Below are 17,603 nucleotides of genomic sequence, written 5' to 3'. Positions count from 1 at the left end.
GTATTTTTCATCTCAGACATTGTAGTTTTAATTTCCAGAAGTTTGATTTTGATCTTTTTACATCTTCCATGTCTCTACTTAACATATTCAATATTCAGTCTTTTCTCTAGCTTCTTGAACATATGGTATATATGGTTATAATAACCATTTTAATTTCTCTGCTCACCAACTCTATCATCTGTGTCATTTCTAGATCTGTTTCTATTCACTGTTTTTTCTCCTTACTATGGGTCATATTTTCCTGCTTCTTTACATGCTTGGTAAGTTTTGAGTGGATGCGTGGTTACTAGATTTTTACCTATTGAGTTCCGGATAATTTGTATTCCTATAAATATTCTTGAGCTTTCTTCTGGGATGCAGTTATTCGGAAAGTTTGATCCTTTCTATTGTACAGTACCAGAACAGCATTTCATCTAAGGCTAATTTTGCCCCACTACTAGAACAAAACCCTTCTCAATGCACTATTCGATACCCCAGGAATTATCAAGTTTGACACTCTGGCTGATTAGAATATTCCTGGGCCCTATTTTAGCTCAAGGTATTGTTCCCTCTAATCCTTTCAGGTAGCTTGTTCTCCTAATTTAATATTATATTCTCAAAATTCAGCACCTTCAATGCAATATCATTAGGCCATTACCTTAATGCACATATATCTAACGATTACTTCATAACAGTTTATACTCTGTTGTGTTCCGAAAGAGTGGCAGGCAGGTTCTACACAGTATTAGTATACCCAAGTTTATGTAACCTTAAAATTTACCCTGCCTCTCTTCAAAACAGCACATGTACCATAAGGCCTATGGTTTGAAATATAAATCAATCAAATCAAGCAAGCAATTAATAATAAGTAAGGAAGCCAAGTAAGAAAATAAATCTTTACAGAGCCACCAATTTAGAAAGGACAATTCCTTTTTTAAGAAAAGTTGACATAAAATTCCTTCCTACAAAAATATCCTCATGTTGTCAAAAATTCTGTTCCTTCATCCTGGGATGTCATCCCTTCTCTCCCAACTCTATACTCCTAATTTGTTTCATACTAATACTTCAAGACTCAAGCAATCAAAAACTTCTCCTTAGTGCTGTTTTTACAACAGCATCCCAGAAGGCCCATCACATCCTATAATGACCAGCAAAAAAAGTCAACACACTACACTACAATTTTTGGTTTTGTTTTCTCATTATCCCACCATTATGTCCTTTTTAGCTAAGTTGTAAGGTATATCGGGTCTTTGTACACCCAGAGCCTAGAAGAGCACATAGTAGTTATTTAATAAATATACATTAAGGAAATAGAGTATGACCAAATAAGTACATCTTGAAGTAAAAGAAAACAGATATAAAAGAAGAAAAGTAAAAATAAATTTTTGCGACATGTCAATCTTAATAAATTACTTACTTTACTAATATAAAGTAATTTGATTGGGGGAGGGAAATGTATGTCCTTAAGAATTTTGTTCTTTGTATTTCTGCTCAATTATTCTTTAGAAAGCTACCTTGCCCTATCCCACCTACATAATGTAATTCGGCCAGAGGGAAACAGCAAATGACCTATCTTTATACAATTAAGAAAAATTAATGAATTAACGGTCTAGATGATAAAACAATCCCACGGCTAAGACTGTTTATGTGCTTCATTTATTTATTTTTAAAGCATGGTCTCACATCAGTCTTCCAGGAATCGAGGTCAGCAAAGTTCATACACACATTTCTGGTCAAGAAATCTCTAACCACACATAAAGCTGCTTATGAGCTCACTGGTGTAGCATACTTTTAACGAAGAAGTAAAAATAGCATCACTACCACCAAAGGAAAAAAATATGACAAAAAGAACACCACATGTACCAAAGCCAAAACATTGTGAAGCTAGAAATCAACAGAAGATTGAAAGCTACACAAACAAGGATTTCCTAGAGGTTCCCCAACCCAGAGAATTTTACAAAGATACCAAATCCTAAGCCTGGATATTCTGGTTTAGTAGGTCTGAGTGCTACCAGAAATGTTTTGTTTTAAACAACAAAGGTGAACCTGATGCAAGAAATTCAGATTTACCATTTGGGAACCTCCAATGGGACTCAGTTCTAAGGCACAAATGAATATTTGTGAAAATCCACAATAACATGAGTTTATCTAATAATACGTATTTCTAAATAGAGAAGAGCAAAATGGGAATGATGAGAGCAATTTTATTAAACAAACTAAGTTTAATAGGAATAGAGTACAACATCTGCAATAGTCACTTAGGGATGTGTCAAGTAAATGAATAACCTAAGTTTACAGAAGCAAACCTTGTTTTGTTTTTCAAAAATATCTATTATGTAGAAAGAGTCATCATATTAATACCACATCTTGATTCACTGATGCCTTGATTCATTCATTCAGCAACTGTATATTGAGTGCATACCTTTGTTCTCTGTGCTAAGGACAAAACATGAACAAAACTAAGTGGTCAAAACTGAGAAGCCGTCATGGCGCTTACAAATCTTTTAGATGCAGACAAGGCACAAGCAGGTAAGGCCAGAGAAGACCCTTACTCTATTGTTGGGGGGAGGGGGTTCTTCTTCCTGGGAGGCTGCAGGGCACATTGTGGTCAAGGTACTTACAGATAAGAGGAGTGGGGATTAATATACTTAAGTAATCTATTGTTATAAGTGTAATGGGCTCCTTTCTGGAATTAATGGTGGCCAGTAGAAATTAAGTACCTAACAAGGGGGACAGGAAAGGGAGAAACTGAGGCAAGCCAGGAGAGGTAAAAGGGGGAAAATCAAAAAAGCAAAAACAAATTTTTTTAAAAAGGCAAAAAACCATTGATTTCTAGACGAGGCTGAGTCAAGGACAAGGAACTTGAAATCAGAGCTATCATGAAGTCCACAGTCCAAGCCCACACACAGCTGCTGTATGAAATTTCAGAATCAATATGTTGTCATATTTACCTACGTTTACATTTTAGCAAGGGCAAGTAAATCATTTACCCATATTTTCTTCCTATACCTCTGACAGGATAAACAAAATGATCAATGTATCTCTAAGAGCCCAGGTATGTGGTAACACTGCCATTCAAATTCTACAGATCTCTTTTTATTTCGGTGACCTTGTTTTTTCTACTGCTCTGTTGTAAGTGCCTAGAAAGTGTTCTATAAAAAATTGGATGAATAGGTGGGTGGATGAAGCAAGTCCACAGAGATACAGAAGTCAAAAGGAAATAGGCAAAGCCTCTTCTGGCTGATCTCCCCTCCCTCATGTGTTCAGAATCTCAGGAGCAGTAGTAGGAATGCCCAGGGCTGACCCACAAATTCAAAGAACATGGGGAACTGGCATTTGCTATGTAAGAGAAAACGGGCTAGAAGCTAGAGAAAGTCCAAAGGGTAGAGCCTAAGACAAAGGCAGAAAAGAACAAGCTGATCAGCAACTAAGAGCAAGCCAGACTGGTCACTGACCTAAAGAGATGACCAAAAAGTCAGCATTTCCAAACAAGTGGAAGAAGTTATTATGAAGTGCCTGTGGCCTGTCCAGGATCAGTTGGTAGAGCAAGTAAGGGTGCCAAGGCATTACAGAACATCATCTTTAATTCTGAAGAGACTTTTAAAAGGTAAAAACCTTTAGTACAGCATCTCAATTTCAACTGCACCAAGTATGGCCCTCAAGGCTTGGAGGGGTAAGGCATGTTTGCCTTTGTACATCCAGGACACAGAATGTACACAGAAGAGAGTGTGCCTGAGCCCTAAGACACCTGAGAAAGACAAGGAAGTACCAACAAAAGGAGGTGGGAGGGGGGAGGATGCATAGGGAATGGTGTTCCAGAGCTAAGTAAACGAAGTGTTTCAAAAAGGAAAGTGTGGGTAACTGTGTCAAATGTTACATCTGCGCAAGTGGTGACCTTGACCGGGTGCTACATGCCTGCAGTCAGTGCAAACAAGAAAAAGAAAGGAAAGGAAGTAGAGAGCGAGCGTAGATAACGCTTCTAAGGAGTTTTGCTTACTAGGAGGAGCAGCAAAAAAGGTTCTCGGAGAGGAATGTGAGATTAGCTTTTGCTGTGGTTATTACTTTTTGTTTTAAAGGTGAGAGCATTGTAGCATGTTGCATGCTGATGGGAATAATCATGCAGGAGAGAAATGGAACACCTGGATGGAACAATTGCTGGGGTGATGCCCATGAGGAGGAACGGACGGGCTTCAGTGCCTATCAGAGAGGCTGGTCAGGGAGGTGAAGTTTATCCATGCAAGTGGGAGGAAGCAGAATTAATGGGGCATACGCGCCCTTAGGTTAGCGCATGTGGAGCTTGGGAACATGTAAAAATTTCTCAGTGAAATAGGAAAATACCACTCATCATCAATCTGCTGAGGATGAGGAAGGGGAAGAAAGTGTTATTAATCTAAAAATAGAAAGTAAGTAATAATCATCCAAACAAGTGGGAAATGAATAGACTAGAGAAACGTAGTAGGATTTCCAGTCAGCACTAAAGGCTCTCACATAAGAGTAATGATGATGACTTTTACGCCTGAGTGCAGGGTGAAGAAACCTAGAAAAGAGAACACAAAGCATGGGAGGAATAAAATGTTTCTTTGTGCCTATCCTTCAGAGAGGAGAATCTATAGGAATGAGCAGAAAACTAAGCAGTTTTCAGCCATTTGCTTTTCTCCCTTGGATATATATACATTTCAACTTTTCAGCATGTACATAGTACTTAATGTCTATGTATATGTTTTAAACCAGAGAAATTAAGAACTTACTCCAAGCTAATTGCTTACCTTTAAGGGGATGGAAATATTAAACTTATCATCCCCTATATTGCTTCTCTTACCACCTTGTTCTTATTTTACTCTGAAATCTATTACTTTTATAAAAAGAAAAAAACTTAGATGAAAAATTTATAAATCTATGGTAAAAACAAAGCCAAAGTGCCACAATACGTTAATATCTGCAGACAGATGGAAACCACACTCCAAATACTGGCAATCTTCAATATATAAATGACTTAAAAGTAACTCATACAGACCCCTTGCCCCCAAGCTAATCACAGCAAGACTTGTTTAGTTCTGGTGGACATACTCCCTTTCCTCTGTTCTCCCTAATCTTGCCTAAACTATAGAAGATTCCCACCTCACCCCAGGCCTACCACTTATTCCTTTACTGGAGTTACCACCATAAAAAAGTTTGAGAAAAATCACAGCAGGAAACATATCTAACTAGCATTAGATAGGGCAAGAACTGCTTGCTCCCTGCAGAGTTACTTTGCCATTATTCCCCAGATCCAATGACATCTAAAAGTGTTTCTAGTACTAGAAAGGCCTGAGAAGAGCAGTAAAAAGGTTCTACTGGGCAATATTTAATAAACATAATTAGATTCAGAAACACTGAAGGAAATGGTCCCCAAAAAATAAAATATAAATGAGAAAAAAAAAAAAGATGGACTGTCTACTCCAGGTTTTAAGATGTGAGCAATGTCATATCCTAAATTACTTCCAACAGCTTATACTGGTTTGAAATGAAGATTGAATGTTTTCACCTTAAGTTTATAATAATTCAGATTTGAAAGAGGTCTGACAGTAAAATTCATTCTACATCAGGTAACCATTTCTAAACCTTAGCATTAGAACAATATCATTCTCTTAAGTTCATGCTTTAAACTTGGTATACCTTCAACAAAACTTTACAAATAGAGCACACAAATCAAAGATTATGTTTTAAATAATAGTTAACTACAAAATGGAAGGCTATCCTCAATGCTGTTTATCAACCAATTTTTCCTGATGTTTGCACTTTCAATCAAAATCTGTTAACACAAAAGTCTGTTAACACAAGGTTATATAAAAACAAAAGAGAACTTAAATACCAGCAAAAATTAAGTATTTAAACAATTGTATTCCAGATGTGGGATAGAGACTAAAGACCTAAAAGAAATGAAGACACCAAAAGAACCCCCAAATAATGTAGAGCCTCCATTAATTTATATCTGATCTTGTTCCTCCCCCCACAAAAAGATGAGGCCAATATTTACCAAAATGTTTTTAAAATTAAATGTGAAATAAGTGGGTAAGAACAAGTGAGTATAAACAAGCCTGCTACTAAATACTAAAAATATTATTTTCCTGCAGGTTACTGGTGTTAGAGCTGCCCATGTGTGAAGAATTAACAGAAAATTCAGTCATTAATGGGACTTAGGAAAAATCCAAATACTGTAATTTAAATCAAAGTCATTCTCTAAATGAGGTAATGTAGCATTAATACTGAATTACAGGTAAGTTTAAGAGTATCTAACTAAATTAGAGTTGTGGGTGTTACCTAAGAAATTACAACATGTGAATGGAGCTGGTGCAAATACTTGCAGGCTTATAGAGTTCACTGAAGTTCTGTATAATACGTAAAAATGTCATGTCCCCAAATCTACTTCCTTTTTATTTGTCACCTATTACAGGACCTCTATAAAATCCAGTGTGCCACACTCAGCACAGTGTTTTTGATCATGCCACTTTCTCATTAAACATATCTGTTCACTTACATGATTACAAATAATTGGCTTCCCAATAGCAAAATTCCTTCTCACCTGTCTCTGATGATCCAGATCTGCTTTATTACCAATTAAAATCATTGGAAACTCATCACGATCCTTTACTCTGAGAATCTGTCTTTGAAACTTATAGATTTCTTCAAAACTAAAAACACAAAAACAAATTAATCAATTTGGTCAACTATCAGAATTCAGAGTCCCGTGCTCCATTTACTACTTTATTACTTTTCCTTTTTCTATAAAAACAAGAATGCAAATTCAATGAAATAGTGATCTAGACATCAACAGGAGACCTACAATTGAATAGTGATACAAACCTGCCTCTATCTGTGACTGAAAAGACCAACAGGAAACCCTCGCCAGTTCTCATATACTGTTCTCTCATAGCTCCAAACTCCTCTTGTCCCGCTGTATCCAGAACTAAAGAAAAAACAAGAAATGTAATTATGTTCGTATTTTCATCTTACAAAAATGGCTTCCTCACAAGGGCAGGCCCAGTTAAACTGGGTCCTCTGGAGCACATCATACTTAGTATAATTTAAAAAATGGCATTCTCCTTTTAGTACTTTATATTCAATGCTAAAGACAAATATATTCTAATGGCAGACAGTTTCAGAGTTATCTTCATCAGTGCAGATTGATTTTGTAGTTAGAATATATTAGCATAGCAATTACAAGGTTAAGAATATCAAATACATCTAAGCAGACAGTCAGATAACCTCTGAAGTCTCTTGATGTTTACCTCCTCCATGAAAAGAACTGAAAAAGATACCTGTAAATTCAAGAAAGAAATGCTGGTCCACCCCACCCCCCAAATACCATACTGAATGTACAGATGCTAATGTATTTCTTGATCTCTGTGAATAAAAGAATCATAAAAGTTAAAAGAACAGGGCTTTCTTTTGTGGAGGGGTGGAAAGTTTAGCCAAGCACAAAACACTGTTTGCTAAGGCCTCTGTGCTATAAACTCTAAGCAAGTTAGCAAATATTGAAGCTTTTCTATATTTACTTCACCCATTTCAGCCTTCATCAAAAGGTAGGAAGAGCCGAAACCTCATGTTTTTTCCAAATGTCCCAACAAACACAACTTCAGCAAGTTACAGTGACGTGACCAATTTCACCAGAACAAGCTCAATCCAATTACTGTTTTACATAACATTTACTGAGGAATATTTAAATTGCCTAATATGCAGATTCATCAACCAAAACTAATGAAAGAGATGGGCTTATATTCAAGATCATCTAACATTTCAACTGTAGTATTTAACCTAGCAAAACATCAAAGCTTACTTTTAAAAATATGTTACGTGAACCATCAAATAAAGGAAGATTACTTACTATCTAGTCGGGCTGCCCGGTCATCTATCACGCACTGCTTTGTGTAGGAATCCTCGATGGTTGGATCATAATCCGTTACAAAATAGGACTGTAAGAAAAAGAACCTTATTTTAAAATTTATCTTTACTTGCCCAAGTACCAATGTAACTTTATCCAGAATTAATCAAAATATTTTCATTGTATTAAGGTTTATCCTACTATGTTAATTCCCCATTAAATGAAGTCTATTCAGAGCAGGTTTCAAGTAGAGAAAGGGTACTAAATATCTCTGAATTTTCATCTGAAATATGCAAGAAGACTGTAAAAGATCTACTGCAGTTTTTCTTTTCATAATTAACTTATATACACCTAAGACTCTAGATCTCAAATTCCAGAAAAACTAGAAAAACACAGTAAGCTATAATTCAGGTCTATCTGCAACCCGATGGCAGGCATCAGTCCTTAGAACAAAGTAGTTTGAAACAAACAGGATAACACGAAGTCTGCCTGATTCAATGCCTCATCTTCTTTTCTCCACTTTTCGCACACCTTGTCTTAGAGTTCCCTTTCAGCTGCCTTGTGTATTATCCTAAGGAAATGATTTCAGGATTTTTTTTCATCTTTGTGGATCTCAAACTTATTCTTTCACTAATATTTTTGTTAGTTTTTCATCTTAACTTCTATTTCTTCTTCTGTTAGCAAAGCCACCCAACTATTATCTTATGATATCATCACCAGAAGGAGGACAGTTAAGGTAGCAGAGTAAGAAGGGAAGAGTCTTAGCGAACCACTTAATGTTTGTATGTTACATTTCACAATCTTTTTTTAAAGGTTTTAGAAAAAAAACAGAAACAAGAATCTGAAAGACAACTTATTTCCCCCTTCATACAGAAGGGCACTAACTAGGATACTGACATCAGTTCTGAGTATCTCCTTCGCTCTGTCCCTCTTGACTGACTTCCTCACAGCCTATTTTGCCACTAGCTCATTACAAAATCTGAGGGATGACTTGGAAGAAGGCAGCTTAATGCTAGGGACAGGCGCCAAAGGTGTTCAGTCATTCTTCAGGCAAGGGCTCCTGGAAGCTGGACCTGCTGGCTCCAGAGACACATCATTCTTAAGTGACAACCCCTGCATGGTGAGCTGTGCAAACACCAGAAAGCTACTCAGAAGTAGGCACTCTGAACAGGGCAGCAAAGAAACTCCTGGTTTGGCGGCGGGAGGGAGACTGATCTGCTTGCTACCATGACTCTACATATTTATTTTATTTGTGAATGACACTTTGTTTTTTATTTATATTTTTGGATTAACTTTAATTACAGAATTCGGCATCCATAATCCTATTTCCTTTTTGATGGCTTCATTTAAATGCATGATTTATTAAACAACGTCTATTGAAAACAAAAACATTTACCAACAGGAGCAGCTTTGAGTAGAAAGCCATCTCCATCACCACCCCATCCCCATTCAAAAATACACAGACATCAAAACAATCCTGAACTGACTTTCTGGCACCCACACCTCTTCAAAAAGTAAATACAACTGGCAATAACAATATTCTTTGTATCCACTACTCTAAACAACACAAAACAGCAGTCTTTCACCAAGCAAGCTGGATAAAGCATGCTATTTATATCTTAAGATTAGTTTCCTGAAACATGTTTCTCCATAGTAATCTGACACTTCTTGCCATGCTTTCATCTTGTAAAACCTAAGTTTCATTGACTACTCCCAAGTTATGCCTAAATGTGCCAAAATGTCCCTCCCACTTTGTCTGAAAACACAATGGACAAATATTAAATATATTTTTTCAAATGTCCAAGTCATGTATAATAGCTAGAACTCTTTCAATGTGACGGGTTTTTTTGCATTGTGATACCAAATTTTAAAAAATAACACATATAGAGGATTGTTGGTTTAAGCAACTTAGAGGGCAATTAAAATAAACTGTTTTTCCTTTCTGTGACTGTGGAAGTTTCATATTTTCTTTGGATGTCTTAGCTCTTGAAATACAATCTTAATGTTATAAGAATTTTGCCACTTCACTAACACTGGCATGCATTTATTCCACTCATTAATTTTTTTTTAAATGTTAACTTTTAAATGTGTAGATACTTATTTATTTATTTATTTATTTATTTATTTATTTATGGCTGTGTTGGGTCTTCGTTTCTGTGCGAGGGCTTTCTCTAGTTGCGGCAAGCGGGGGCCACTCTTCATCGCGGTGCGCGGGCCTCTCACCGTCACGGCCTCTCCCGTTGCGGAGCACAGGCTCCAGACGCGCAGGCTCAGTAATCGTGGCTCACGGGCCCAGCTGCTCCGTGGCATGTGGGATCTTCCCAGACCAGGGCTCGAACCCGTGTGCCCCCTGCATTGGCAGGCAGATTCTCAACCACTGCGCCACCAGGGAAGCCCTCCACTCATTAATTTTTAAGACAAATTAATTGTTGGAAATTCTGGATATTTAGGTCTACATTTCATCTGTGTTGTGTCCTATTTTCAAAATTTGTAGAGACCTTGCTACATACCGATTTTAAAGAGCCATCCTCACTGAGAGCATCATCCTCCCTCATAAAGATCCATCTTAAGGAACATTACTCTGAGGCCTGACTGTCACAGAATCAAAGATCCCTTTCCCTCTCACAATTCTAATAAGCCACAGGTTATAATGTGCCTAAAAACAGCAACCATCGTGTGCAGCTAAGAAAGATAACCATTACCTCCTACCACAAAGACATAACATTTTTGTTACTTAAACCTGGGCCCCAGATATTTGAGGCAGCAGATCACCAACAAGAAATCAGTCTCTGATGATGGGCAGTCCTGGATTTAATTCTAACTCTGCTACCTTCTAGCTGTGGAACCTAAGGTAAGTTACTTTACCTCTTTAACCTTCAGCATCTGTAAAACAGGATAGTAACAAAACCCCATGGAACAGATAAAATGAAGTAATGAATATAAAGCGCCAAGACATGCTGATGATTAATAAATGTTAGTCAGTGTACTGTTTTTGTCATGTAATAAAATGGTATGAACTAACATTTTTATTCAAGTAAAAAGATGTGCTAATACCAGGAACAGCTGTTATAATTCCAATCCTAGTTATACCACAGACCAAACTTGGTATCCAAAATGTTGTGTATCAAGATAAAAGCTCCCCGTCTGGAGTTCTGGAAATATTTTTTGGGTCTGAGCAGTAATTACACAAGTATATACATATGTAAAAACTCATCAAGCAGCACATTTAAGATGTGTGCACTTTTTTGTACATATACAAATTATACCTCTATAAAATGCATGAATGGTTCCCCACTGCTTATAGGATTCAGCCCTTTCTTTACACAGTTCACAAAGCCCTCCAGTTTGATGTGTGTTGCTCACCATTCAAAGTGTTATTTTTCACGACCTGAAACCCTTCTGCTGATTGCTCTTGCTCTTGGTTTCATGCATTTGTTCAACAATTATTTATGGGGCATCCCAAGGACAAGGTCCTTACTTTCACAGAACCCACTGTTTTTTACACATCTAGCAATTGTGCTGTGACTGGGGGCAAGGGGAATGGGGAGTATTAATCGTATTGGCCAAAGAACAGAAACAGCATGAAATGCGACTAACATGCTTGTTCAGAAGGTAACAAAATTTAAGCAGTTAATACTGCAGTCATACATAGGAACTATGTGTACAATTCACTTATAAACATAGAGCCCCAGCAATTTGCCTGAAAACAGTCTCTCTCCTGAAATTGAAAAAAGCTACCAACCACAGCCCAGAAAGGATATTTTGTAGCAGAAAGCAAGAAAAAAAACCCAAAACACAGCACTGCATTGTGGAAGACAGTAGAGGCTCAGGCAAAGGCAGGAAAGCACAGTGGACAAGAGTTCAGTCCACTGAAAGGGGTAATGAGGGTCGGGGGTGGAGAAAGTAATGTGCTTTCCTGAAAACACAGGAAAGGATGCATGGAGAAGAATCTCAGCCAGAAAGAAATGGAATGCCTCCTTTCAATGAGTGGGATGCCTTCCAGGTAGTAAGAAGGGCAAATGTGGACCTAAGTCTCTTTAAGGTTGTTAGGCCTTATGGAGAAAAGTTTAAGATTAGGGAAGCTGTCCCATTCAGACAGGGAGACTTTCCCTGATAAACTCTGATCTGAGTAGGGTTGTCCAAAGCTCTCAGTAACAGAATAGTGATAGCTGGGAATGCTATTCCTGCATATATGCCACTAGGTTGCACAACAGGAGCTCTGCTTGGCTTAAGAGAATTGCCACTTCGTTCTCTTCCCATTCAAAGAAGTTGCCTTAAGGAAGATAAGGAGGAGCCCAGGGAGGAAAGAGAATAAGCTGAGGCAACTTCTGCATTTAGTGGGCAGGAGTGACAAGTCACTCTCTCCAGACACCGAGCTGCTGGTGAAAGTGTAGTTCCCAAGCACTGCCACAGAGCGGTGCCTGGTCTACACTTTGGGTTGGGTAATTTACTGGCGATTCTGGGAAACTCAGTAAATCCAGCTCACTGGTTAAAGTCCACCACCTTCGCATATAAAAAGGACAGGAGGTTAGACCTAAGGTGCCACTGGGGAGCTGTAAACAAATGACAGGGCATTTCTGAACACAGCACGATTCTTAGGAGTCCTCTAAACACATAGGAAAGAAGAGGGGAAAGGGAGAGAGCAGAGGAAGGAAACTGGTTAAACAGTATGGGAAAACCTTGACAACTACTGAATCTGGGTAATGTGTATACGAGTGTATATTATACTATTCTCTCTACTTTTGCATATATTATTTTAAAAAATTTAAATCTGGTGGTAGCACATTAAATACTACAGGAAGGGTCAAATCAAGGGAAGAATAAACTGGATCGTTTTTAGTCCTGAGCTTTCACCTCACTCTACTCAAGACCAACTAACTCACCTAGAAAGTTGAATTTTTTTTCTTGGCCAGACTATTTTGCAGTCCTCTTTATGTTTTACATTTTCACTTTGATTGTCCATGCTTCCCTCAACCCGACTAGAATATAAGATCCATGAGGACAGAGATTTTTGTCAGAGGTAGAGTGACTTGCCTAATGTTTAAAGAGCAAATCACCGGCAGATCCAGCACTAAAAGCAAGGTTTCCAGGCTTTTGGCCAATGTTCCTTCTGCTCTACTCACCCTGACTCTCTGGAGTTAAAGCACACTCATACGCACCCTCCATTCCTGCTTCCACTGATCCCATTTTAAACAAATGAAATATTCTCCATCACAGTAACAGGAGTCATCATTTATAGAGCATTTGTTATGTGGCAAGCAGTTTATAACTGATACATATAAAATTTTCCCAATTAATTTTCACAATGATCCTTTAGATATATATTTCCCTCTTATCAGATTTTTTTTTTAAATGAGGCACAGAATTATGTTACCTCTTCCAGGTCACACAGCTAATAAGGAGAAGAACTACAATTTAAGTTCAGCTCTTATCCTCATGAATGTTTCAGAATTCCTGCTATTTAATATAATTCATAAAATTTCAAATCTTTCATTCCTTTATTGGCCTGTAAATAAGGAGTAAAAGTACCATGAAAAATAAGGAACAAGGAAAACCAAGACTAACAACTTCATGTTCCTTTCTTACCTTTCTTGAGATCCTGCTCACCTCTCCCTTTTCCCCCAAGCGACACACAGAACCCAGGTCATGAAACATTCTAGACACAAAATTCTGTGGTTCTCTGGCTCCTCTCCACTTTAAGTCAGTATTTTCCTATTATTATTTCTAGCCACAAAACCTTTATTGTTTTTTAATTATGATAAAATAAACCCAAACATGAGGTTTTAGGAGGGCTTGCTTTCTATTAATACATGCATTTATAAAGTCTTCACTAGAAGCAGCAGGATGAGAAGAAAACGTATGGGCTACGGAGTTTGAGAGAACTGAAATTCAAACACAGATGCCATTCTACTTCCTCTTAGTTTGATTAACATCTCTAAAGCCCATTTTCTCAACAGAAAAGAGTGAGAACAGGGCTAATTTAAGGAGGGCATATTCCAGTGTCCACTTCAGATGTGGCACTGAAGGATAATGGAAAAGGAAACCCAGAAGGCAGAAAGCAGGCACAAGGAAGGGGGATGGTGAAGGGTTAGGGCTGCTCACAGAGCTGCCCCGAGGGACTGAACAGCTGCGATCACCAGTGATGCTGTGTGTGCACCACTCCTCTTCCTGCTTATCCCGGCCCATTCCACCACTGGATCTTGGTGTGCAGCCGCCAGGGAGGCAGCAGAGTGAAGTGGGAAGAGCCTGAGGTGTGAGTCACCAACCAGGATACAACTCTACCACCTTTACCAGATGCGGGAAACTGGAGCACCTCATTTAATCTGCCTGAACCTCAGTTTCCTTGTCTGTAAGATGGAAATAATACTAACCTTGCCGGATTGTTGTAAAAAGTAAAAATAATGTATGTGGAGTATTTTTACAGCACAGCCTATGATACACAGTAAGCCTTAAGTTATAGCTAATGAAGCCCAAACCACATCTTACTTCCTTTGCAAGGCCTCCAGTACTCCAACCAGAAAATGATCTCGGTATGCTCTGAATTCCTCTTACCCTTAAGGTGATGATAGTCTGGGTTTTCCCAACTTCAAACAGTCTACCTTATCATTAAAAGTTGTGACTTGGAAAATACGTATATCAAGGTTTACGTATACCATGTAATTGGTACTTAAAATTTCCTTTATAATTGCTCATCTTTTCATGTATGTGTATATATGAAGATATAAATGAAACACTGAGCTAATAAACTCAACAGGTTATAAGCATAAAACGTTCCTTCAAAGCTCTTCTATGCGCAAGTTCTTCCTTGCACCTGAATGAAATCTAAGGCAAATCTCCTAATTTTTTCCAATCATTCTTCAATTATAAATAGTTGTTCAATTACTTTCAACCCCAAGAACATTGTGATTTCAATAATTAAGATGTCTATACAGATGGCTAGTAGGCACATGAAAAGATGCTCAGTGTCACTAATTATTAGAGAAATGCAAATCAAAACCACAATGAGGTACCACCTCACACAGGTCAGAATGGCCATCATTAAAAAGTCTACAAATAACAAATGCAAATAAACATAGAAACAAACCTAAATGTCCATCGACAAATGAATGGATAAAAAAGATGTGGTACATATATACAATGGAATACTACTCAGCCATTAAAAAAAGAATGAAATAATGCCATTTGCAGCAACATGGATACAACTGGAGATTATCATACTAAGTGAAGTAAGAAAGAGAAAGACAAATACCATGTGATAGCAATTATATGTGTAAGCTAAAATATGGCACAAAGGAACCTATCTACAAAACAGAAACAGACTCATAGACACAGAGATCAGACTTGTGGTTGCCAAGGGGGAGGGGGGAGGGGGGTAAAGAGAGGGATGGACTGGGAGTTTGGGGTTGGTAGATGCAAACTATTACATTTAGAATGGATAAACAACAAGGTTCTAATGTATAGCACAGGGAACTATATTCAATATCCTGTGATAAACCATAATGGAAAAGAATATTAAAAAAGAATGTATGTATGTGTATAACTGAGTCACTTTGCTGTACAGCAGAGATTGGCACAGCACTGTAAATCAACTATACTTCAATTTAAAAAAACTGAAAAAAAAGAAAAAACATAATAATTAAGATTTCTAGTACAGCGTCTTAATTGCATTAGTCAATACTCATCTAAATTAAAGTTTCTTTCTCCCCTTTCTACACAGAGCTGAGACGTCTGCGATTGGACAGGGGTGTGGGGATAGTTAAGACCAGTCATCTTCTCTCTTTCCCCATATTATTATGCATCTTTTCTGCCCCCAGCAAGGCTGCCTCTGCTCTGGCTCCTTAAGGGCTGGAGCTGAAGGAGTGGGGAGAAGTAAGGGGGCTCGAAAAGACCACACCAATGAAATCTGATGTCCATGGTAACTTTCTCATGAGGGCCTACGGGCTTCCTGGAAGAGTACACCAGTGAGACCCTCCACGTGCAATTCCCAGGACATGAGTGAGTCCTGGCCATTTACACTTCCAACTCTCAATCCTTGGGGTTCCCATGGGCACCTCCCGATTCACAGCATCTTCTAGGTAGCCACGCACAGTGTCTCTTTTTAGAAGGCTTTTTAAGCTGGTTTCATCCAGAAACTCAGGGAAACCTACTGTCTTTCAAAGTGCATATTGCTAACTAAACAGCCCTCTTCCTTTCTCTCTGCTATCAATCCACAGATTCACATACTAATCCTTATGCTCTCCAAACACCTGGGGATACATGTCAAGTTCTCAGAATGATTCTATTAGAGCTTCCCCCATCATTAGGCTTCAATGAAGGGGGCTTAAGAGAAGCATCCTCTCCTCTCTGCTGAGTGTGGAGGCGGGAAAGGACAAAGAACACACAGCACACTGACAGCTCTCTCCAAAAAACATCCTTGTCTCAGAACCCTTAACTCTCCACACTTTTACTTCCTGGAGATAAAGCATGGGCTAAATGTGCAATAGCAATTTAAGGCCACCTTCTATGCAAGTCCTTGAAATATGAGAGTCACTTGGCAACTACTGCTTTATTCCCAGCCTTTGGGGCTTCAAGAGAAACTAAAATAGGTTAGAGTTCCAGTTAAAATCCTGTTATATATGTCCAACTAGATTTGATGAATCCAAGGCCTACCTCACGCCTTTCAGAACTTCTTTGGCATTAAGCAAGGTACTCTGCACAAACATAGTGAGAGCCTCAAAATATTTTCTGCTGGAAAACCCAGTAATTATGAAGATCATAATGAGGAGTTAGGAATTAATTTCCAAGAGCACTATAAGGACCTGGTTAGCTATCAGGAGCCTCTGTTTGCTAAAACAGGAGCCGTGCAAATTCCTCTGGTAACACTAGAGAAGACTACAGCAACTTCAGGCAGCTGTGAGCCAGAGTCGGGCGCTTCCTGGTGTCACTTTTTAACAGCAGCTGTCAAGTCACAGAGAACCTTTGTTCCCTGCAACACCCTCCCTTACTTTCATGTCAAGTGTTTCCAATATGCTTGATATTCCTTCACTCAAGTACATATTTTTTTCCTGATTGAAATGAGTATTTCATTTAATCTAACATGCATAATTACAGAGATCTCCATAATTTATCCTCCAGAACTCTAATGCAGAATAATAAAAGCTACCCTAAACCCTGTAATCTTTTAGCGTCTTTTTAACAAAACTTAGGCCTTCAGTCAATGTTGCTGTCTCAGACTGTCTAAAGCCACCATGTGCACCTTTCATGTGACTTCTGTGCAATCTCAGCGATAATATACATACCTCAAGAAAAGTAACTGCTTGCAAATCAATGGGTCTAGTATGCACTAAGAAAAGTACAGTACGAAGTCAACTTACAAACTGGATCTATTACAAAAGTTTGTTTCTAAAGTCAGTTATTTGGTGCTCATTTTCCCAGGGGAAAACTGTTCTAATCTGTGTTTAGGTCCATAGGCCAGACCACAAAAACTACCGTTGAAATTTGGTCCTGAGCCACTATTAACCCTGAGTCTAACCTCTGAAGCAGAGTCGTCTGGCCCAAGAAGAGTTTTGTTTCCTTTCCCAGAGTACAGAGCCAGCCAAAGCTACGCTTATAAGGAGGAAAAGCTTGTCTTGGGGCACCCCTTGTACACCCAGCCTCCTCATTCTGCCCCAACTCCCCACTACTACACTCTTACCCTAGCTCTCACCCAGAGGCACCAGGTAGACAATTATCGGTCCAAGTGAGAGCACACTGCAGCATGAGACAGCTCACCCCAGCCCTGCAA

At 38.4% G+C, this 17,603-nt stretch overlaps 1 protein-coding gene across 2 annotated transcripts in view; it reads right to left on the bottom strand.

Annotated features, from left to right (window-relative positions):
* The window catches only part of RRAS2 (RAS related 2), a 71,482-nt gene that overhangs the window by 8,092 nt on the left and 45,787 nt on the right, over window positions 1–17,603 (bottom strand). For both annotated transcript variants that reach the window (XM_082341662.1, XM_082341663.1), the window contains exons 2-4: window positions 7,844–7,931; window positions 6,823–6,925; window positions 6,542–6,650 (exon numbers count right to left, since the gene is read on the bottom strand). In XM_082341662.1, coding sequence (XP_082197788.1) covers window positions 6,542–6,650; window positions 6,823–6,925; window positions 7,844–7,931 — 300 coding nt within the window. The remainder of the gene's footprint in view (window positions 1–6,541; window positions 6,651–6,822; window positions 6,926–7,843; window positions 7,932–17,603) is intronic.

Source organism: Balaenoptera borealis, assembly GCF_965194805.1.
Source record: "Balaenoptera borealis genome assembly, chromosome: 11".
NCBI lineage: Eukaryota > Metazoa > Chordata > Mammalia > Artiodactyla > Balaenopteridae > Balaenoptera > Balaenoptera borealis.
This window is presented reverse-complemented; position numbering and strand designations above follow the sequence as displayed.